At 55.6% G+C, this 18253-nt stretch overlaps 8 protein-coding genes across 8 annotated transcripts; 4 read left to right on the top strand and 4 right to left on the bottom strand.

Annotated features, from left to right (window-relative positions):
- Positions 1-503: 503 nt before the first annotated feature.
- CC84DRAFT_1151597 (uncharacterized protein) lies at positions 504-2030 on the bottom strand. Its single transcript, XM_018176754.1, has 2 exons — positions 1197-2030; positions 504-1101 (listed from the first exon to the last, which is right to left on the bottom strand). The coding sequence occupies exons 1-2, from the start codon at positions 1983-1985 to the stop codon at positions 526-528; spliced, it is 1365 nt and encodes a 454-aa protein (XP_018033556.1). The 5' UTR covers positions 1986-2030; the 3' UTR covers positions 504-525.
- A 591-nt stretch (positions 2031-2621) lies between these two features.
- CC84DRAFT_962003 (DUF1446-domain-containing protein) lies at positions 2622-5057 on the top strand. Its single transcript, XM_018187972.1, has 3 exons — positions 2622-3328; positions 3377-4548; positions 4624-5057. Exons 1-3 carry the CDS (start codon positions 2718-2720, stop codon positions 4746-4748), a joined length of 1908 nt encoding a protein of 635 aa, XP_018033555.1. The 5' UTR covers positions 2622-2717; the 3' UTR covers positions 4749-5057.
- A 710-nt stretch (positions 5058-5767) lies between these two features.
- Positions 5768-6496, top strand: CC84DRAFT_1097998 (trafficking protein particle complex subunit 5; the record flags this gene model as incomplete). Its single annotated transcript, XM_018174746.1, has 2 exons — positions 5768-5952; positions 6028-6496. The coding sequence occupies 2 exons, from the start codon at positions 5768-5770 to the stop codon at positions 6494-6496; spliced, it is 654 nt and encodes a 217-aa protein (XP_018033554.1).
- Positions 6497-6746: 250 nt separating this feature from the next.
- CC84DRAFT_961948 (uncharacterized protein) lies at positions 6747-7631 on the bottom strand. The gene has a single exon (XM_018187971.1). It carries the CDS (start codon positions 7508-7510, stop codon positions 6941-6943), a length of 570 nt encoding a protein of 189 aa, XP_018033553.1. The 5' UTR covers positions 7511-7631; the 3' UTR covers positions 6747-6940.
- A 1628-nt stretch (positions 7632-9259) lies between these two features.
- Positions 9260-9685, top strand: CC84DRAFT_1061139 (uncharacterized protein; the record flags this gene model as incomplete). The annotated part of the gene is made up of 1 exon (XM_018173585.1): positions 9260-9685. A coding segment is annotated over one exon (426 nt), but the record flags the coding sequence as incomplete, so codon positions are not given.
- Positions 9686-10742: 1057 nt separating this feature from the next.
- On the bottom strand, positions 10743-11379 carry CC84DRAFT_1097862 (uncharacterized protein; the record flags this gene model as incomplete). The annotated part of the gene is made up of 3 exons (XM_018174739.1): positions 10743-10790; positions 10840-10939; positions 10994-11379. The coding sequence occupies 3 exons, from the start codon at positions 11377-11379 to the stop codon at positions 10743-10745; spliced, it is 534 nt and encodes a 177-aa protein (XP_018033551.1).
- A 1221-nt stretch (positions 11380-12600) lies between these two features.
- Positions 12601-16758, top strand: CC84DRAFT_1207915 (uncharacterized protein). Its single transcript, XM_018182126.1, has 4 exons — positions 12601-12994; positions 13051-13238; positions 13291-16416; positions 16469-16758. Exons 1-4 carry the CDS (start codon positions 12921-12923, stop codon positions 16516-16518), a joined length of 3438 nt encoding a protein of 1145 aa, XP_018033550.1. The 5' UTR covers positions 12601-12920; the 3' UTR covers positions 16519-16758.
- Positions 16759-16828: 70 nt separating this feature from the next.
- Positions 16829-18140, bottom strand: CC84DRAFT_1166924 (uncharacterized protein). The gene is made up of 2 exons (XM_018179084.1): positions 17696-18140; positions 16829-17543 (listed from the first exon to the last, which is right to left on the bottom strand). The coding sequence occupies exons 1-2, from the start codon at positions 17962-17964 to the stop codon at positions 16976-16978; spliced, it is 837 nt and encodes a 278-aa protein (XP_018033549.1). The 5' UTR covers positions 17965-18140; the 3' UTR covers positions 16829-16975.
- Between the last annotated feature and the right edge of the window lie 113 nt (positions 18141-18253).

Here is an 18253-nt window from a genome sequence, read left to right as displayed (position 1 = left end):
TTGTCCCTAGGACGATCACTACTGCTTTAGCAACAGCAGCGAACCGTAGGGTTGTGCGAAAGTGACCTGATGGTTGTAAGGAGCTTTTCATGAAGGAGAGTGGAAAGCAGCGCCTATGTGCGGTTTTTGTGTCATTTAATTCTTCGCGCGAGAACCATAGCTCCGAGCTTCCATGGCTCCTCCCCCACGAATCGCTCCCTGAATACACGTGCAAAGGGTGTGGACAGTGGGATGCAGTCGACGAGACTTATATGCGCGGGCTAAAGGGCACTTCGGAATCCCAGAATCGAGATAGGCAATAGTGAGAAGCACCCCTGGGCCGTCTGCAAGGAGGAACGAGTGTGGAGGTGCGGTTCGGCGGCCCAAGGTCGCAAACGCACCTTCCATCGCAGGTGCGACATCAGTTTATGAGTGCACGATGATGTAAGTATGTAAGTCACTAGGCTGGTCAATCTCAAACTGTAAAAGTCAAGTATCATAAGTGGGTATCTCGAACAAAGGGTATCTAACGAAAAGAAAGACCAATCAAATCTCGCTTCCAGAATCGTCAAATGCGTTCTCCGGCACGGAAACTGCCTCAATGGACTCTTCGAAGAGGCGGACCACCTGTTGTATGTTTGCCTGCTGTGCCTTCCACTTCAAAACTTGTGCTTCCTTTCTATGTCTCTCGTCGTCGCTCCACTTGAAGGGGTTTCCCGGCGACGTAGATTCAATCATGTTCGATGTAGAGTTTGGTGTCACTAGTAAAGTATTTTGCCAGTCGGTGTGAAGTTTCCTGATGTTGTTCAGCGCATCGATCATGCCGCTGTGGTCTTCAGCAAGCTTCCAGAGTCGGCCGCGCTCAACCTTGGCCATTCCGGCTTCCTTACGTGCAGGCATCAGGAAAGCAATCGCACTATCCTCAGAACGCTTTAACACGTCAAACTCCTCAGCTGGCACAAGATCTATACGCTTTCCGAAGAGACCTGGTAGCGTACTGAGTCCCCACCGGGTGAGGGAGTGGTCCGAGTTGTTCTTGTCCAAGCTAGCACGAAGTCTTCGCCGACGAGTTTCCCTTAAGCAGTCTTCTTTTCGGCCGAACGAGAACTCTGAGTCACGTTTCTAAGTCGTGCAGGTTAGTATAGCTTAGAAAATCTATGGTATGATCATGAGCAGCGATTTCGAGCTTGCAGTATTGTTCCTCGAAATCGACTCACCTGTTCCATAATGGTCCTTAGTTGCGTTTCGCCTTGAATAAATCGGAAGAGGAGTCTCTTCCACTCGATCATCACCCTTTTGCTAGGCAAGTCGAGGGTGAGCCTTTCTCTTAATGCTTGAATGGGGAATTCGAGATCCAGAACAGCGCTATCCAACCGCATGCACCATCTCATTTTCCCAAAGGCGTCTGCAGAGCCCTCAAGATGCAGCCTTTCTACTAGGAAGTGGAAATTCTGGGCTCTGTGTCTGTCAGTGGAAATTGTTTCAGCCAGAAGAAACTTGTCAAGCCAGCCATCATCAATGCGGAATACAGCGTGGCGAGCACCCCACTTCGCGTTTGTCAGCTTGGATCCCGCTGGCTCGACAGAGTCATCCAAGCGCTCGAAGCTACATCGCATGCAAGCAAGATCCTTATGTAGCTCCGGGGGTACCCCGGCCCAGTTGAGTGTGTCGGGAGCGCCCACGAGCCCAATTATCTCGGCTCTTGTGATGCAGTTATACATGACAGGGCCATCGATGCAGTCGCGAAAGCCGCGACACACAAGCCGCCATTGAAGGATGTAGTCAATCGGCACATAACCGACGATATTGAAGAGGACTTCGGCTGGAAGCTTCGGCAGGCTGGGAATGGACGTGTGGTCCTGGCTCGCATCGATGGAGGTGATCAAGGCGGAGACATCGTCGGAGTCGAAGCCGAAATTGAAGTGGCGCGCGATATACGACGGCAGAGGCGTGTCCTCACTTGGAATAGGAGGTGAGTGCGCTCTACTGCCCAGGCCGGAGCTCATGATCGCCGCGCATGGCAGTTGATAGCAACGGAAAGTGTGGGTTCGGCCGCGGGGAAGTCGTAATCGCGGGCGCTTAGCCCACAGTTGTTAGCGCATCGCGAGGTCACGTGCGACACTATGTCTCGAGATCCTGACCTTCCAAGGTTCCATCCAGGTGTCGTGAACACTTTCATCACCCAGACGAGGGGGTCTTCTAGAGTCATTGCAGCTATTTCTCCTGAGAACAATGACCCGTCGTTCAATCTCCCCGCCCTCGCTCCGCCCTCGGCGTGCTCAACAGCCTAGGACGTTGCGGAATTAAGGAGCCGTCTCAATTGCTCCCGAGCTGCCGACAGCTGCTCTTCCGAGACTCCGCGACGCAGGGCATGTACAATATCCGTCACGTGATTGGTCCCCCCTCCTGCTCACCGGGGCTGCTCGGCAATACTGAACAGCTCCCCCAACGTTCTCTCCACACCATCTCCACAAGGCTAGCGCATGATGCTCCCGCTGTGGGGTGCAGTAGTCACCACACCTCAGCCCGGTCTTGGCTCAAATGAAGCACGGAAATGAACAACCGCCAGCTCTCCCATAGGCCTCCTAGACTGGATGGTCGGGTATGGTGCTGGCCTAGAAACGTATATCTTAGACCAGCGGCCGCCTGCTAAGGGACTTTGACCCAGCAAGCTGTTTCCTCTTGCCTTGATACTTCTTTCCTCTTTTCGTGCTCCGAGATACCCACCTTGATCGATCATGTCGCCCTCTGCCCGTCGTCCTGTCCGGGTTGCCGGCGCCTCCGGAGGCTTCTCGGATAGAGTACGTGCAATTGCCTCTCTAGCGAAAAATGAGGAGGTGGATGTTATTGTCGGAGACTGGCTTTCTGAGCTCACAATGACTATTCACGGGACTGGAAAGATAAAGAACACAGAGCAGATGATGCAGGCGCGGACTTTCGAGGAGAAGCTCAATTATGCCATGTTTGCGGAGAACTTCCTCGACTGCTTCATGCCTGCTATCAAGGATGTTGCTGAGAAGGGCATCAAGATTGCTGTCAACGCCGGTGCCTCCGATACTGAGCTTCTGGCTCAGCTTGTGGATAAGAAAGTCAAGGAGCAGGGATTCAATTTGAAGGTTGCCTGGATTGAGGGTGACGACGTTACCGGCACTGTGAAAGGCATGTTGAACAAGGGTGAGGGTTTCCGCAGTCTCATGCACGGCCGATCTGTCGAAGAATGGGGACTGGATCCCGTGTGCGCTCAGTGCTACCTCGGGGGTATGGGTATTGCAAAGGCCCTCACTGAGGGCGCAGATATTGTTATTGCGGGTCGTGTGTCCGACGCATCTCCTATCATCGGTGCTGCAGCGTAAGTGTTACCGTCTTTTGACTTCTGTGTCATCGTTGACACCAACAGTTGGTGGCACGAATGGACCAACGACATGTTCGATGAGCTTGCCGGATCTCTCATCATTGGTCACCTTCTTGAATGCTCTGCCTACGTGTCAGGTGGCTACTGTTCGGACTTCCGCTCCCTCCTGGCGCAAAAGAAGCACATCAACTTAGGCTTCCCCATCTGCGCGATCGACCACAAAGGAGAAGGAGTCATGTATAAAGAGAAGAACACTGGTGGTGAGATGACGGTCGCCTCCTGTACCTCGCAACTGCTTTACGAAATCCAAGGCCCCCAGTACTACAATTGCGATGTGACCGCTCAGATTGAAAATGTAAAGATGGAACAAGTCGGCGAAGACCGTGTCAAAATCTCCGGCGTGAAAGGTCTCCCTCCGCCGCCAACTACCAAAGTCGGCCTCACGGGCTTCGCCGGCTGGCAAGCCGAATACCACATCTACCTCTGCGGCCTGCACATCGAAGAAAAGTGCAAGTGGACCGAAGAGCAGATTCGCTACGAGCTAGGAGAGGAGAACCTCAAGAAGTTCACCACCCTCAAATTTATGCAGAATGGCGCGTCCCCCATCGACGCGCGCAACCAGGACGTCGCGACTGTCGACTTCCGCGTCTTCGCGCAGTCCAAGGACCGCGAGCTCCTCAACATGCGCAACCCGAACGGCTTCTTCCGCATCTCCATGGTCACGTTCCTGCAGTCGTGCCCAGGCGCGTCCCTCGGAAACGACATGCGCCAGGCAGAAGGCAAGCCCTACTACGAATACCACCCCTCACTGCTCCCACAGTCGGCGCTGCAGCAGCGCGTCCATTGCCTCTGGGACGGCGATGAGGCAGCGGGCTTCAAAGACGGCAAGAAAGTTATCGATATGCCTCTGGCCCCCGAATTCCGCGAATACGACCGTCAGCAGCCCTCCTACGAGACCACAAACCCCGTGCCCCTCGACGCCTTCGGGCCCACGGTACGGCTGCCGCTCGGCTCCATTGTCCTCGGCCGCTCAGGTGACAAATGCTCGGACTGCAACGTGGGCTTCTTTGTGCGCCATGACGACGAGTGGGAGTGGTTGCGCAGCCTGATGACCGTCGAGAAGGTGAAGGAGCTGTTGGGGCCCGAGGAATATAAGGGGAAGCCGATTGATCGGTTTGAAATGGCGAATATTCGCGCAGTGCATTTCTTATTGCATGGTAAGTCAAAACAACCTCTTCCACCTAAACACTCCAAATATTGTCCATTCACTGACTTTGTACCCCACACGTTAGATCATCTAGACCGAGGCTATGATGCGTGCTCGACATATGATACGTTGGGGAAGAACTGCTGTGAGTATTTGAGGGCGAAAACGGTGGATATCCCGATTCAGTTTGTCAAGAGGGGTGTTTTGTAAGGCAAGAGGGCGGCTCATGGTTGTTTGGCGTTTTGTCATTGAAGTTGTTCCTATTTGTCTGAGTGTTTGGTATGATGACTGAGTTCATGCTCCTTGTGTGCTCAATCATACATTCCTTCCAATGTCATCGCAGAGCGGCAATGCGCATGCGTGTCAAAGATAGGTGGCATATGCTCCAGGCCAAATCAATTAATGCCATCCCCCTGATAACATCCGGGTTCAAAGCAAGGAAATAGAGCAAGGACCGGCAAATCCGAACAAATGTAACACTTGCACCACCCATCGTGGGCAACACATACTACCCAGAGATTTCCTCAAACCCCCTACTTCTTCTTTCCCTTGCCCGTTTCCTTCTCCTTCATCAGTGCAATACTATATGTAAGTTTTCAACGTAAGCCATGTCGTGATGCCGTTCCGCTTGGCTACTTTGTGGTTAACTGTGACTGCTTGCTTATCGAGCGCTTTGCCTAGGAGATACTTTGGTGTTTGGTAGATCCTAAAGAAGAGGCGCAGAAGGAACATGACGAGATCAATCCGCTAAAAGTCCAGTATACATAACGCCAGCCGAAGTTGTCATGGCAGTGACATTGACCTTTAGGTGTAGTTGAGGGGCAGGACTAGCTAGCGACCAAAGGCCGGCCCACAAGCGCAGCTACTGCTTGTTCAACAGACCAGAAGCTTGAGTGCATAGTGAGTGAACACTGATGGGTGGCTGGGATGAACTCTAAAATACCTCAGCAAGCAGCATGTTGGAAACACATGTGTCGTTCATCGAGTGCGCCTCACAAGTGTGGTCTTGTTGGTCTCTCGGAAGTAGGAAATACTGTTGTCGAGTCATAAAAGTCGTGATGATAGATGTTCAAGTACAATGTCACCTCCGAGTGTCGTCCCTCCCCACCATTCCCGAACCGTCAAGCCCGTGCACGCACCACCTTAATCCGGGAAGTCGAGGCTCACGACTACCACCACGGCATCTCTCCCAAATCACGTCACTTGCGCTTCCACAGACCCCCGTAGCAATGAGCAGCTCACAGCCCGGCGGCTCCGGCCTCCGCTACCCGTCCAATAAGAAAACAATCTACGACCGCAACCTGAACCGTAGCAAGAATGCTGAGCTCTCCCGCGCCGCCTTCGCGTACCTCTTCATCGAGATGATAAACCTCGCGCAGAAGAACGCAAAAGACGTCGGCGACCTCGAGAAGCGGTATGCCGCCCCGTTTGCACTATACTCCAGCGTCCAGATAAGCGAGCAAAATGGCTAACCATGGGTGCGACACAGATTAAATAACCAAGGCTACCCCATCGGCGTCCGCCTTCTCGACCTCCTCCTCACGCGCTCCGCCAACCCCCTCGCCTCCATCCGCCCCACGCGCATCCTCCCCCTCCTCCAATTCATCGCGCAGACGCTGTACCGGCACCTCTTTGGGCGGCCCGCCGATGCGCTCGAGCGATCCGGTGACGACCCCTCCCAGTACATGCTATTCGACAATGAGCCAATGGTCAACACATACATATCTTTGCCTCGCGAAATGAGCAATCTGAACTGCGCGGCGTTCGTGGCGGGCATCATCGAGGGCGTGTGCGATGGGGCGGGGTTCGCGACGGAGGGGGTTACGGCGCATAGCGTGGGGGCGCAGGAGGAGGGCAAGGAGGGGAAGGCGATGTGGCCTGGGAAGACGGTGTTTTTGATCAAGTTCAAGAAAGAGGTGCTGGAGCGGGAGGAGATATTGGCGAGAGGGAGTGGGTAGTGAGGGCGAGGGAGAAGGAGACAACGCGACACAATGGGGAAGACGGGGGAGAACATGCATTAGAGGGCGTACCGGTGCTAGCATTTACTGGAGTACAGGCGTGGACACGCAGCGATATGCTCGTGGGCAATTGACATGATACTGATCAACTGCGTGGGTCGAGCGGCGTGTGGACCCAAATGTCTCTTTTCGCCAGGCCAATCTCTCGAGGACCATCGCATGCACGACCAAGCGGTGCCGAGACTACCGCAGGTTTCTTCGTTCCTGGCAAATCTGGCCTGGGGGCCAAACAGCCTGACAGATATGCAAGCCCCGAAACACGCTTCCCACTTGGCCATGAAAACGAATTCTCGGCGCACGGAAGACCATACGGGACGACCAAAATAGTCCTCTAGAAAACAAATGCTACTACTCCAGGGTCATCCTTTTCGCCTCCTCGCGCGCTTACCTACTCGCCCCTCGGTATCCCGAGTCAAGCACAACACAGAAAACTCGGGTGGCTCGCCTGTCGCAAAGTGCCGAACCCCCCATCGGCACCTCGCAGCCAATGAACCGGTCTCGTGACTCCCTGCAGCAGCCCGCATCACGTAAAGTATTACACCCTTCACCGCTCCACAGGCTCTGTGAGGCCGTGACAGTGCGGTCCGAGGAGCGCAGCGGGGAACGGGGGTGACGAGGCTGTAGGTTGTGCAACGTCCGCGCAGACTGCGCGGACGGGCGCCGACGGGATATAGTGGCGGAGAGCGGCTGTGTGTTAAACCCTGGGGTGCTGCGCGCGGGGCAAGATGGGTCCATCTGTGTGCGAGTGTCGGGCTGCGAGGTCGATTCAACACGTGCCAGCACACGCAGAATCGCAGCGCAGCGCATCGTCGCATGCACAGTACACACATGCGCCTCCTCGTCATCTAAATCCCTTTCTCTGCAAACCTTAATCCCACCTGCATGCAGATAGGCAAGTGAAGTGTGCGCTGGACGGTGCACCAAAGCCTGGACTAACCGCTCTCCACAACGCATGTTGGTCGCAGAGCAGTCAGCACAGCACTCGGTCTGGCACGCCTGCGCTAGCGCGGCCTCGGTCCCCGCTGTGGTGCTGTGTAGACTAGTCCTACCTACAGCGTGAGGGACGCAACACGTGCACCGCTCCTGCCGGGGATTACAAGGCCTTGCTGCGATCCGAGGGCTTCGGGTGAGGCACTCTGCTCACCGTTCCGCGCCGTAGCAAACGCGTATGAGGAGGCTGTGAGTGAAGCTGCAATGTCACAGTATCTTCGACAGAAAACGCTTCGTCTCGGTCGTCTTCCGGAGCGGATCCAGGCCAAGGGGAGAGGCGAGCGTGAGGCTACGGGGCCCTGGCTCGCGTGCAACGAGTTGCCAGACGCGGCACGCGCATCGCAGATCGCAGCGGCCCAGTTTTGATTTTCCGGGGGTTGTGCCTTGCCTCTGGCCCATCGACTCCCTGGCACCTCTAGCCCGCAGCGACGTTGCTGGCTTCAGCATCTGTCACGCCAAAAAGCAATGTTGGCGCCGCCATGCTCCGTACGTGAGCAAAGGTCGCCGCTGCGTCTCCGCGGTCTCCTAGGGCTGAGTGCCCCCGGCTCGCCGCCTGTTACACGCGGCGGCGAAAGGATTTCGGGGCCTCTCGTTGGCCGTGTTGTAAAAGTGATCGCTGCCCAGCTGCCCTGAGGGGATGTCGCCAGGTCTAAAGTGCAGGCCTTTCCCCAGCCTCATTCCATGTGGAGCTATTCTCCGCGCGGCCCCGGGCCTTCTTTTCCATGCGCGGTTTTTCTCAGTTTCTATCGAGTAAAATGCTCGTGTGCACGTTTCAGCCCGACGTCAGCGGTAGCTGGGCTGCCAGAAGGGATGTATTATTTTCTTGCAATGCAAAGGAGCCCCAACAGCGGAGCCTCACCTAGGCGGCAAAAACATGTCAGCATCGAATTGCAGGCAGAACGTTTCCCAACGTCCCATCCTGCAGCGCAACGCACCGCGGGGAATGTGAAGGGAAGAGGAACGTGCGGTGCATGATTCCCGCCAATCGAGGTTGGCCGACGAAGGGCCCAGAAGAGGAGGCACACGCACAGGGCGTACAGCACTCAGGTCTGCAGCAGGCCTCCCAGGGTCTTCTCCGCATTGTCCCCTCTGTCGGGTCATCCGACCCTTCGCCCAATATTGTATTATTAGACTAGACCGACGCCTCCACACATTCATTCTTACACTGAACTCCCACCATCTCTGTTCACGCCGCCGTGCAGCCAGTGTTACGTTCGCAGACTCACGATTCCTGATCGTTCGGGCGTATCCGAGGTATTGATCATTTCCACATCCGACGGGGCCACTGTGTGGCGGAGGTCTCCGAACCTGGTCGCGTGATGGTAGCGTAGCCTTTAGATGCGCTCTCGGCAACTCCAAGGCTGTGATTCACGTCCCAGCACGGGTCCGTATCACTGTTATTTCCCACCACATCCACCGGGAGGTAAAGTGTCGCACGCGTCCTCGCCGTCGCAGATCTCACTTGGTGTACTGTCTCCTCCTCTGACGCCGGAAGACTCGCACCATTCCAACAAGAAGCGGAGCGAGCATGTCGAATCCGGGCCTTACGCCTATTGTCTCCAATCGACAAGCGACGCCGCTGGACGGGGGGTAATGCCGCCTCTCTCCTCCCCATCTTCAACACCGTTACGGCCGACCTTCACCTTCCCGACACTGGGCAATGTTTCGAACACGGAATTCGCTTTCAGGATCCTGCCTCGACCTGAGGCACCTCTTTTGTTCCTGCCTGCATCACCCCCATCTCCACTATGCAAGCGTCGTCGAGCTATCGCGGATGTCGACGGCGAGCATTCGTGCCTGCACAAGAAGAAGAGAAGGCTGCGTCTCTTCTTGATCACGTCACGGCTCTCTCCGCAGTTCTCCCATCCTGCTACCAACATCGTAGACCGCGGGAGCTCCAAGATCGCTGTGTGGGCGAAGCAAAGGGCGTTGGGCCGCAATATACTGCGTAAGGCCGCGATATTGAACCGCATCCGTCGGCAAAGTATCTGCGCGCTGGAGACGGCTGGAGGTCTGGGCCGGGTCTTTGTCGAGCAAGAAAAAGAGCAAGAGCAGCTACAGCTAGCTCGGCTTACGTTGCTGTACGGTAGTCATGACTCGGCAACGCAGCCCATACGTAAAGAAGACCTCGGCCTACCAGAGGTGATTGAAACAAGGACTGGTGAACAGATCAGATCAGGTGGATCATCCCCGGCAAGTTCGACGGGGTCGTCATCGCCTCCACTGGACGCGTGCGACATCAACGATGCGAGCGAGTATCGGTCGCCTAATGATGCGTATGCATACTCGAGCATCTTTTCGAAACCGCCACGACCAGCGCACTTGCCATTGCCGCCTTCACCGCTTGGTCTGTCGAACTATGATGCTCTCGATTTGGAAGACGAGATTCCTGATCCGTACGCCCACCTCGACGAAGAGTACGAGGCAGCAGAACACGAAGAGTGCGAGGTCGACATGTCGTATCCTCTCGACACGCCGTTTTCGTTCCAGCCAACGCATGTCGATGTCAACGTTCTGGATCCAGGGGAGCGAGTCATAGGCGACTACGACCAGGTCGAAGAGGGTGCCGATGCCATATGGCCAGCGGCCCGCCAGACGCATAGCCGAAGCACAGATGCAGAGCTACCTTCATCCTCTTCGCCCAACTTCACAGCGACCCCAAATGCGGTCGCTCAGTCGCACCACGCTAGCTCATCGCTCAGCCCCACATCTTCTTCGCCGAACTTTGCTGGCTTGTGTATAACCCGCGATGCAGCGGGGCACAAGTTCCAGGCGAAACATGCAATTGATATAGAAAAAGAACGAGAAAGGCAAAAAGCACTCATGTTCATGGCTTATGGGTCGTAAAAACGTCTTGATATATTTGTTCCAGGCGGCTCTTGCATTTCAGGCGCTGTAGCTTCCGAGCATGGAAAACCATCAAAATTTATCTGCATCTGCATCCATGGGTGGGCTGATTTGACTGGGCTGGGTTTCCGGCCTTGAGGCCTTTGAAAAAGTTCATGGGAGGTTGACGTATCTGGTAATCTTGGCGTTTGATGGGTTGGGGCCTTCATCCTGTCGTTACTTGTATATAGCCATTGGTCCGGTCCATATGTGTTCAAATACATATGAAATGAGAACGATCGATACAGTGCGTAGTGAGCTGGCGACGCCAAAGTGAATGCTCGCATACACCCTGACTTGAGACGGTTGGCTACTTTTGCAATTTCGAGGCTCGATCGGCAGCAATGTCACACATGGCCTGTGAGAGAATGTTAAGTCGTGGCGTCTCGTAGGGATGAGAAACACACTTGTATGGCCTCTTGGCGCTCCGCTTTGATGTCACCTCGGACGATGCGTGTCCGCATATTCATCATGATGGCCGGTCTCGAACGGCCGTTGACGAAGACGCTACCTTTGATCAGTCATATGCACTGGAAAGTATTGAAAAGCCGTGAGCTTTACACGTATCTTAGTCCTGGAAACTTCTCTTCATATTCCTTGTTCAGCGCGGCCAGTTGCTCCTTCTCTTCCTCAGCTCCGGTGTGCAGCTGCGCCTGCTCAGCACGGCTCTGCTCGCTCTCGACCTTCTTCTCGCCCAGTCGCGGGTGCGAGCATAGTATCTCTGATAGCTTTTCGATATCTTTGGGATCGTCGGATTTCGCGAGAGCTGACAGCTGCGCTTTCACGGCGACGATGAGGATATCATAAGTAGGGAAGACAGTGGATTTGAGGACTGGGAGTGAAAGCGCGTGTAAAGGTGGAGAAGGTTCAAAAAGGAGGTCGAGCACCTGAGTAAGCTCATCCTCGGGAAGGTGCGACAGAGTGGAAACGGGAGGAAGTAATGTCATGTTGAATTTGGATGTTGAGCTCGACGATAGCAAGTCAGATGAGGTGTTTAGCGCTAGAAAGCCTAATAGAGTTTACGTAGAAGTAGTGAGCGAAGACGAGCGAACATTGGCGTACCGGCGTTGGCAACTGGACTATGTAGCGGAATTTTACGCGGAAAAGGGCGATGTGGGGGGCGGTCGCACCCGGCCGAGCAGAAGCAGTGCCGGCTCCAGCTAGGAGTCGTTGGGTGTCTACTGCGCGATGATGCTGGTGCAGTGGTGGGTGCCGGTTCGAATCAGGAGCATAAGAGTGACATTTGAAGTGGCACCGGGGGTTGGAGGGGTAGGGGGCTGATATTTCTGATAGCTGTGTGGTACCTGAGTCCCTTATCTACCCCCAGGGTACAGAACAGCACAGAAGCATCAAGAATGACTGGCTCTTAATGATGGGGCCCAAGTGACGAGAAACAGAGCCTTTGTGTAAACCGTGCGATCTCGCATGCGACGGTGTAGCTGCGATTAGCGTGCCTCCCAAGCTTGTCCTTAGCACGGCGCCGTACCGTGGAACTGAGATGGGAGGAACCCGCTGCTGGACGACTAGCTCCAGAGACTCGCAGAGCAATGCTTGAGCGAAATTGCCGATACACATACTCTTCTCCCACTCGTCTGATGCCCCGAGGGAGGATGGTCGCACAAGAAAGCCGCAGAGTGAGCGCTGATTGGAATTGTGGCAGGATGCAAGCAAGTGCAGGGAGTGAGTACCTAATGAAGTGCGTAGGGCGGGGCGGCGGGGTACCGGTCGAGGCCGACTACGACGACGACAACAGCTCGAGCTTGCGGGCTGCTGCAGGCGAGCTGAATGCATCACCACCACGGCGACGACCCCGTGCCGGTTCGTCTTGGAGACGGCCCGCGAGCCCTGCAGCTCTACGGCCTTCCGCGATGCTGGAACAGAACTACCAACCTTTGCTGGCGCGTCGGGCAGCTATCTGTGGTAGGCGGCGCGTGGCCCTAGACCAGTACACCAATGGCCTGCAGCAGATGGAGAGAGCTCCGACAGCAGCAGAGTGGACCACGCCATGCCAGCGACTGCAAAGCATCGCGAGAACACCGTTCGGAACATTTCCCAGTGGACTAGCTCCAGCTGTCGGTTGACGCACGCTGACTCTGCCGAACCTTTTCTGCCGTTGCTGTTCGTGCTGTCTCGCGCCTTCCCCGTCCGCTTGGCGCTGCTGAAACACCTGCCGCAAGCCCATTCACACTGAGCGCGGCACGTAGAGTCTGCAATGCCCGTGCCAGAAGCACCGCGCCCTCGCATTGCCCCTCTGTCCACGTCCGCGCCCCATTTCGTGCCTTACTTGTCCGCCCCTCGCAAATGCTCTGCCGAGTCGCGGATCCCGCTGTAGCGCAACCGGCCATCTGCATCCAGGGGTAGAGTGCACGGGCGACCAATCCCTCAGCCTTGACCTTTCTCCGCAGACGGACGGCCTTTTCTCGACAGACGGCCCCAGGCCTGCACAAGGAGCCCGCTGCGAGCTCCCCAAGCCTGTCGCGCGCCCCAAATGTCTCTGAACGGGCTCGACGACGCAGCCGTCACAGAGGCCTATACCGGCGCCCTGGGGGAAGCCGGCGGCTGGTACGACCACAGGCCCACCGTAACGTACCCAAGAGGAAATGCTGACCCAGCTGCAGGTTTCTGCTCAAGTATGCTTCGCGCGACTCGGTCGAGATCCTCACCCGTGGCACCGGCGGCGCACATGAAGCACGCACAGCCATCGCCGCCTACCCAGACAACTCGCCATTGTACGGCTTCTTGCTCTACCGCCGCCGAAAAGTTTTGATCAAATACGTACCCGAGGGCACGTCGCGCTTACTGCAAGGTGTGTCTGCCCTCCCATTGCTGCATTTGCCCGCCGCTCACACATGCCACAGCTCGCGTCGCCGTACACTTTACAGCCGTTACCGACAAATTCGCCCCCCATGATACCACCTTCTCCATTACCACACCCGACGAGCTCAGCGACGCCGCGCTCACATCGGCATGCTCGTTGCACACCGCTGCGCCTTCAAGCAGCTCCTCGAGCCTATCCTCGCGAAAGCAGAAGCTAGATGGAATCACAGAAGACGTCGAGGATGCGCAGAGCACCGCTGGCGCCAGCGAGTCGCCATCTACAGCACGCCCTTCTACAGCCAATACTGTGACGGGAAACACGCCGAGTCCTCTCCCTGAAAAGACCGCAGAAAAGGAGGTTGAGAAGAGTGCATCAATTGATGAGGACCAAGCAAAGGCCGATGGGGAAGCCGCCGAAAAAGCACCTGCTACTGCCGACGAAATTACCGACAGGCTTGAGCTTCTGAGGACGCCAACAGCGCCTGACCGCGACAGCTTCAAGAAGTACGATGCGCTCTTTGAGAACGGACCAGACCCCCGTCTCTCGTCTCAAACCACCCGACCCGATCTAGCCGATCTATACGCCGAGATATATGCACAATATAACAAGCCCAAGGTAAAGCTAGGCCCCAGACCGAAAGCATCTCTGGATATGAAAAGACCAAGTACTTCGGGCGCCGGCACACAGAGCGTAACGCGACCAGTATCGTCTCTGCCACCAGGTCTGCGCTCCTCGAACCGAAAGAATGTCGAACCTAGACGACCCAAGTCGAGAGATGCCAGCACAGTACCCAGCATCGCTATCCCTCCACCACCGCCGATTCCCATGGCGCCTGAAATGCCTCTATCTCCCATGTATCATCCGAAAAGCCCTACAAGTATCAGGTCTTTGCCGATGAATACCTACAGCAGTCTGCACGGCCGGTCTCACGGATCAAGTCAAGAGAAGCAGCGGTTGATGAAAGCCTTGCAGTTGAGGAAAAAGCAGATGGAGGCTAGGAAAGTACGAGAGGAAAAGGACGCTGAAGCAGCGGCGGAGGACACGACGGCCGGTGCAGAGGAGCACGTAGCTGATGAGAAAGCTGTTGATGATCCCACGCTGCCTGCAGATGCACCAATCGAAGCGCATGATGAACCAGAGACCGCCAAACAGCTAGCATCCGAGAACGACGAAGTGACCGGAGCTCTCGATCAGGAGGAACCGAAGCCTGAAATACCACCTACACGAGCCGACACAGACGATATACATTCTGCAGCCTCCGCTTCTTCACCGACGTCTGCACAAACCCAAGGGTCGTCAGTTGCGCCTTCGACGAGGCCGTCGTCAATTTCAGAGGACGATGTGCCACCTGCTAAAGAAATCAAAGAAGAAACTGTCACTGAACTACCTGTGCGACCCGATGAAGCGCTCGCTGACAACGAGTCGACGTCAGCCGAGAGCACCCCTACGGTGGTTCCAGAAACCACAACACCCGTGCCGTACCTCCAAGTTTCCAGACCAAGTATGGACACCACAGCGGGTGCCTCGGAGGATACAGTATTCGACGACTCCGGAGAGCGAAAGAAAAAGCGGGAATCCATGGTCCTCGTTTCGGCTAGTGAAATCGACGAAGCTCGTGCGCGCAGGAAGTCTAAAAGAGCATCAATGATGCTACCACTGTCGTCGGAAAGCCTGTTCGACACGCGAAACAAGACATCATTGAACGAGCAACCCACCGCGGAGGGCAAAGAAAACCGTCGCCATGTCGTCGATCCATCACATCTCAGTGCTGAAAACTCCGAAGCCGAGTATCTGAGCGACGATTCCTTTATGGAGGAGCTGCAAAGTGCAAAGGTTGAAGAAGCCATGCCAATGTCTGTTTCCAAGTCCCCTATCACGCCTTTCTTCTCACGGAAGCCCTCCAGTCCCGAGTTCTCTGTTCCAAAGAGGTCGGCCTCGCAACATGCCCGGCTAGGCGGTCACTCTCCAGAGCAGCCAGGTCTGCGAAAGCTATCAGGACCGTGGGTGAACCATGCCAGTACAGAGCCGGTGGTGGTTGCTAAAAAAATCAACGTTGGATCGGGAATCTCGCAAAGAATCAAAGCCTTGGCTGAGAAGTCCAACCGAGATTCGACCGCATCGTTGAGCCCTGTGATCACTCCGGACGGTGTCTCTTCGACTGTTGCACAGCGCAAATCGTCATTCTTCACGACCCCTCCAGACGGCAACTCGCCAACTGGGAAATCCGTCAATCGCATGTCGCGCGCCTCCTTCATCAATGTGTCTAGGTCAACCACGCCAGAACCGAAGCCAGCTGTACATGCACCGCGCGCAAAAACCCCCACACAGCCTCAAACAGTGTACACTATGCAGCAAGGGTCAGAACGGCCCGAATCTGTACAGGTCACTGCTCGCATCGTCCGTGATGCGCAGCCGCAGAAGCCCATTCTCACAATGCCAACGGAGACCAGCCCATTAGAGCTTCACCGGAGCGCTATCACCATCGATCATCAGAAATCCACCCGACCACCAACATCGAGCTCAAAGCACAGTGCTACCAGGACAGAGCCAACGTCGCCGAGACCACCCTCTTCTTCACAATCGAACGAGCCTGTCCCCAATCTTCCTCGATCATCTTCAGAGAGCAGCTGGCGATCCTTCGGTCGACGGCACAGCGAGTCCAAGAACGGTGGCCCGCCGCGCAGCATGTCTGCAAACAGCTTGGTTGAATCAAGCAGTGACGAAAAGCCTGCGAAGAAGGAAAAGAAAGATTCGAGGACCAGCAAGCTATTTAAGCGAATGTCTTCTATCTCCTCGATCACGCGGAAGAATTCGGCCCCCAGCATTCCAGAAGACATCCCCTCTATTCCTCTTCCGTCCCTACGGGAGCCTCCTTCGGCTGTTCAACTTGGCGATCTTAATATACAGTTTCCAGACACTTTGCTTTGGAAACGTAGGTGGGTTGAGATCGATGCTTCAGGCAACCTCGTCTTGAGTCAGTCAAAAACCACTGAGCAGTCGAAGGGTGGTATCATGAGACGCTTCAGTTTAATGGAATTCCGAGCCCCCTTTGCACCCGATCTGGACCAACAGGAACTCCCGAATAGTGTCGTGCTTGATTTTCTCGACGGACGAACGCTACAATTAGCTTGCGAGACCTACTCTGGGCAGGCGCAAGTGCTCGCAAGTAAGCAAAATACATCCTCTTTCAATGTTGAACGTTGCTAATCAAATCACAGTTCTCTCAGAAGCCCACACCGCCTGGACCGATTACAATCAGGGGCTGTAAACCAAGAGTACCTTGACACACCATTTCTCCGTTACTTAGAGACGGCTGCTATATCTTTACTTGTTCTGCACCAACTCATACCCGAGGCCTGCGTCTCATCTCTTTTGTTCCATGACTGTACGACTGTCTTCACTGCATCGCTGCATGCATTTCCTTGTGTTGGTTCGGTGGTGCTTGCATAGCGTGGGTCAGAGCTCTCTTGTGGGGAAAGCTGCAAGATAAAGAAGTTGATCCCTGTTCCGTGTTCTGTTAGGCTTTGGCGATCTTCCCATTTCAGCGCTCACAGCGTTCCATTTCGTTCTTCGGCGGCTTTGTGCATTTGAGGCTGGCGGTTTGGGGCTAGGAAGGGAGGGCATACTTAACTTAAGACTGTATAATATTCAATGCTGCACTGGTTCTGCAGCGTTTTCTGTGGAATCCATACCCTTCCTACATGCCACCCCTCTCTTTCCCCTCGTTACTGTATCACGAAGAAGCTCTCCTGCAATGCATCATGCACGCGCCCGAACACGCCCCCAAACCACCCCCGGAACTCCACCCATTCATCCTTTGGCATAAGACAACTCAACATATTCAGCCACCCGCCTACAATCAAATCGGCATAACACGGCTCCGGACCCTCCAGCCAAATGTGCCCCTCCCCACTACCAAACAGCGCCGCCACGCCCTCCATCGCATCTTTGAACCCACCCTCAAACAATGGCCTCCTTGCCTCGCCCGGGATAGTGAGATCGTCCCAGCTGTTCAGGTGCGCGCGCTTGCACATGAGGGCTTTCGCGGCTTCCGCGGTCGCCGGGTTGAATGGCAGGAACTGGCCGTAGAGCGCCATGTTCGCGGAGAAGGTGGCGTCGATGTGGAGGTTGAAGGATGCAAAGGTTGGGTGCGTGGAGCCGGCGTTTGTGGTGATGGGGGCGAAGAAGGGCGTGTCTTTTGCGGGCGACGAGTAGGTTGTCCACTTCCCCTTTAGCGATTCCTGTGGGGGGAGCAGGGGCGGGGATGGAGATGGGATCGTGGCATCGAGATAGCTAAAGAGGGTGCGGAGTCAGGATGGGCAGTGGCAAACGTGGCGGGAGTAGTAGTTGGGCGTTGGGATTTGGGCTCTTGCCGGAAGGCTTCCCTGAAGATAGATGTGGCAGACGGGAATCAACTACTTGGCACACTGGCCGTCATTACGTACCGCGCGATGTCGAAGCTGTCGCCGATGACTTGCCCTGTGGAAGCATCGCGGAGGATGGGCAGCGTGAAGAAGTCGCTGCCATCATCTAATTTGCGGGTTGCCGGGCAATTGAGAGAGCGCCGCACGCGCTCGATGTCTGGGATATCAACCCACTCTGTGCGGAACGAGGCACGTTTGAAGCCTAGGGCTAGGCGCGCTTTTGAGGGGTTGGGGGCGTAGGAGCGGGGTTGGAGAGGGGAGGAGATGTCGTAGAGGGTGAGGTCGGGCATGACGGTGGCTGTGGCTGAAGGATGCAGATTTCTTCTAGGTAGGATGAGAGGGCGGTGGTCCAGGTGGGCTATTTGAGTCGCAGAACCGCGAGGGGTTAAGCTCGTATGGAGTGGAGAAAGTGTATGCATGCCAAGACAGGGTCCCGCTTCGTGGCACCTGAAATAGCAGATTGTTGGTGAGGGGTTTCGAGAAGGCAGCTGTGCAAGTTTGGGGGACTTCTCGTTCGTGAGTGGTGCGGAAGGAAATCGGACTAGTGGTTGCTTCTGCCTGTGCCTGCCCGATCAGTCG

This window comes from Paraphaeosphaeria sporulosa, assembly GCF_001642045.1.
Source record: "Paraphaeosphaeria sporulosa strain AP3s5-JAC2a unplaced genomic scaffold CC84scaffold_8, whole genome shotgun sequence".
NCBI lineage: Eukaryota > Fungi > Ascomycota > Dothideomycetes > Pleosporales > Didymosphaeriaceae > Paraphaeosphaeria > Paraphaeosphaeria sporulosa.
This window is presented reverse-complemented; position numbering and strand designations above follow the sequence as displayed.

Bases quoted from the DNA above. Each gene is read 5' to 3' on its own strand.
- CC84DRAFT_1207915 (XM_018182126.1), top strand. From the start codon at position 12,921: ATGTCTCTGAACGGGCTCGACGACGCAGCCGTCACAGAGGCCTATACC. The intron at 12,995-13,050 runs GTACGACCACAG...ACCCAGCTGCAG, and splicing joins CTGGGGGAAGCCGGCGGCTG to GTTTCTGCTCAAGTATGCTT. The intron at 13,239-13,290 runs GTGTGTCTGCCC...CACATGCCACAG, and splicing joins CACGTCGCGCTTACTGCAAG to CTCGCGTCGCCGTACACTTT.
- CC84DRAFT_962003 (XM_018187972.1), top strand. From the start codon at position 2,718: ATGTCGCCCTCTGCCCGTCGTCCTGTCCGGGTTGCCGGCGCCTCCGGA. The intron at 3,329-3,376 runs GTAAGTGTTACC...TGACACCAACAG, and splicing joins CCTATCATCGGTGCTGCAGC to TTGGTGGCACGAATGGACCA. The intron at 4,549-4,623 runs GTAAGTCAAAAC...CCCACACGTTAG, and splicing joins AGTGCATTTCTTATTGCATG to ATCATCTAGACCGAGGCTAT.
- CC84DRAFT_1151597 (XM_018176754.1), bottom strand. From the start codon at position 1,985: ATGAGCTCCGGCCTGGGCAGTAGAGCGCACTCACCTCCTATTCCAAGT. The intron at 1,102-1,196 runs GTGAGTCGATTT...TGCACGACTTAG, and splicing joins TAAGGACCATTATGGAACAG to AAACGTGACTCAGAGTTCTC.
- CC84DRAFT_961948 (XM_018187971.1), bottom strand. From the start codon at position 7,510: ATGCGTTGTGGAGAGCGGTTAGTCCAGGCTTTGGTGCACCGTCCAGCG.
- CC84DRAFT_1166924 (XM_018179084.1), bottom strand. From the start codon at position 17,964: ATGCCCGACCTCACCCTCTACGACATCTCCTCCCCTCTCCAACCCCGC. The intron at 17,544-17,695 runs GTACGTAATGAC...CACCCTCTTTAG, and splicing joins GACAGCTTCGACATCGCGCG to CTATCTCGATGCCACGATCC.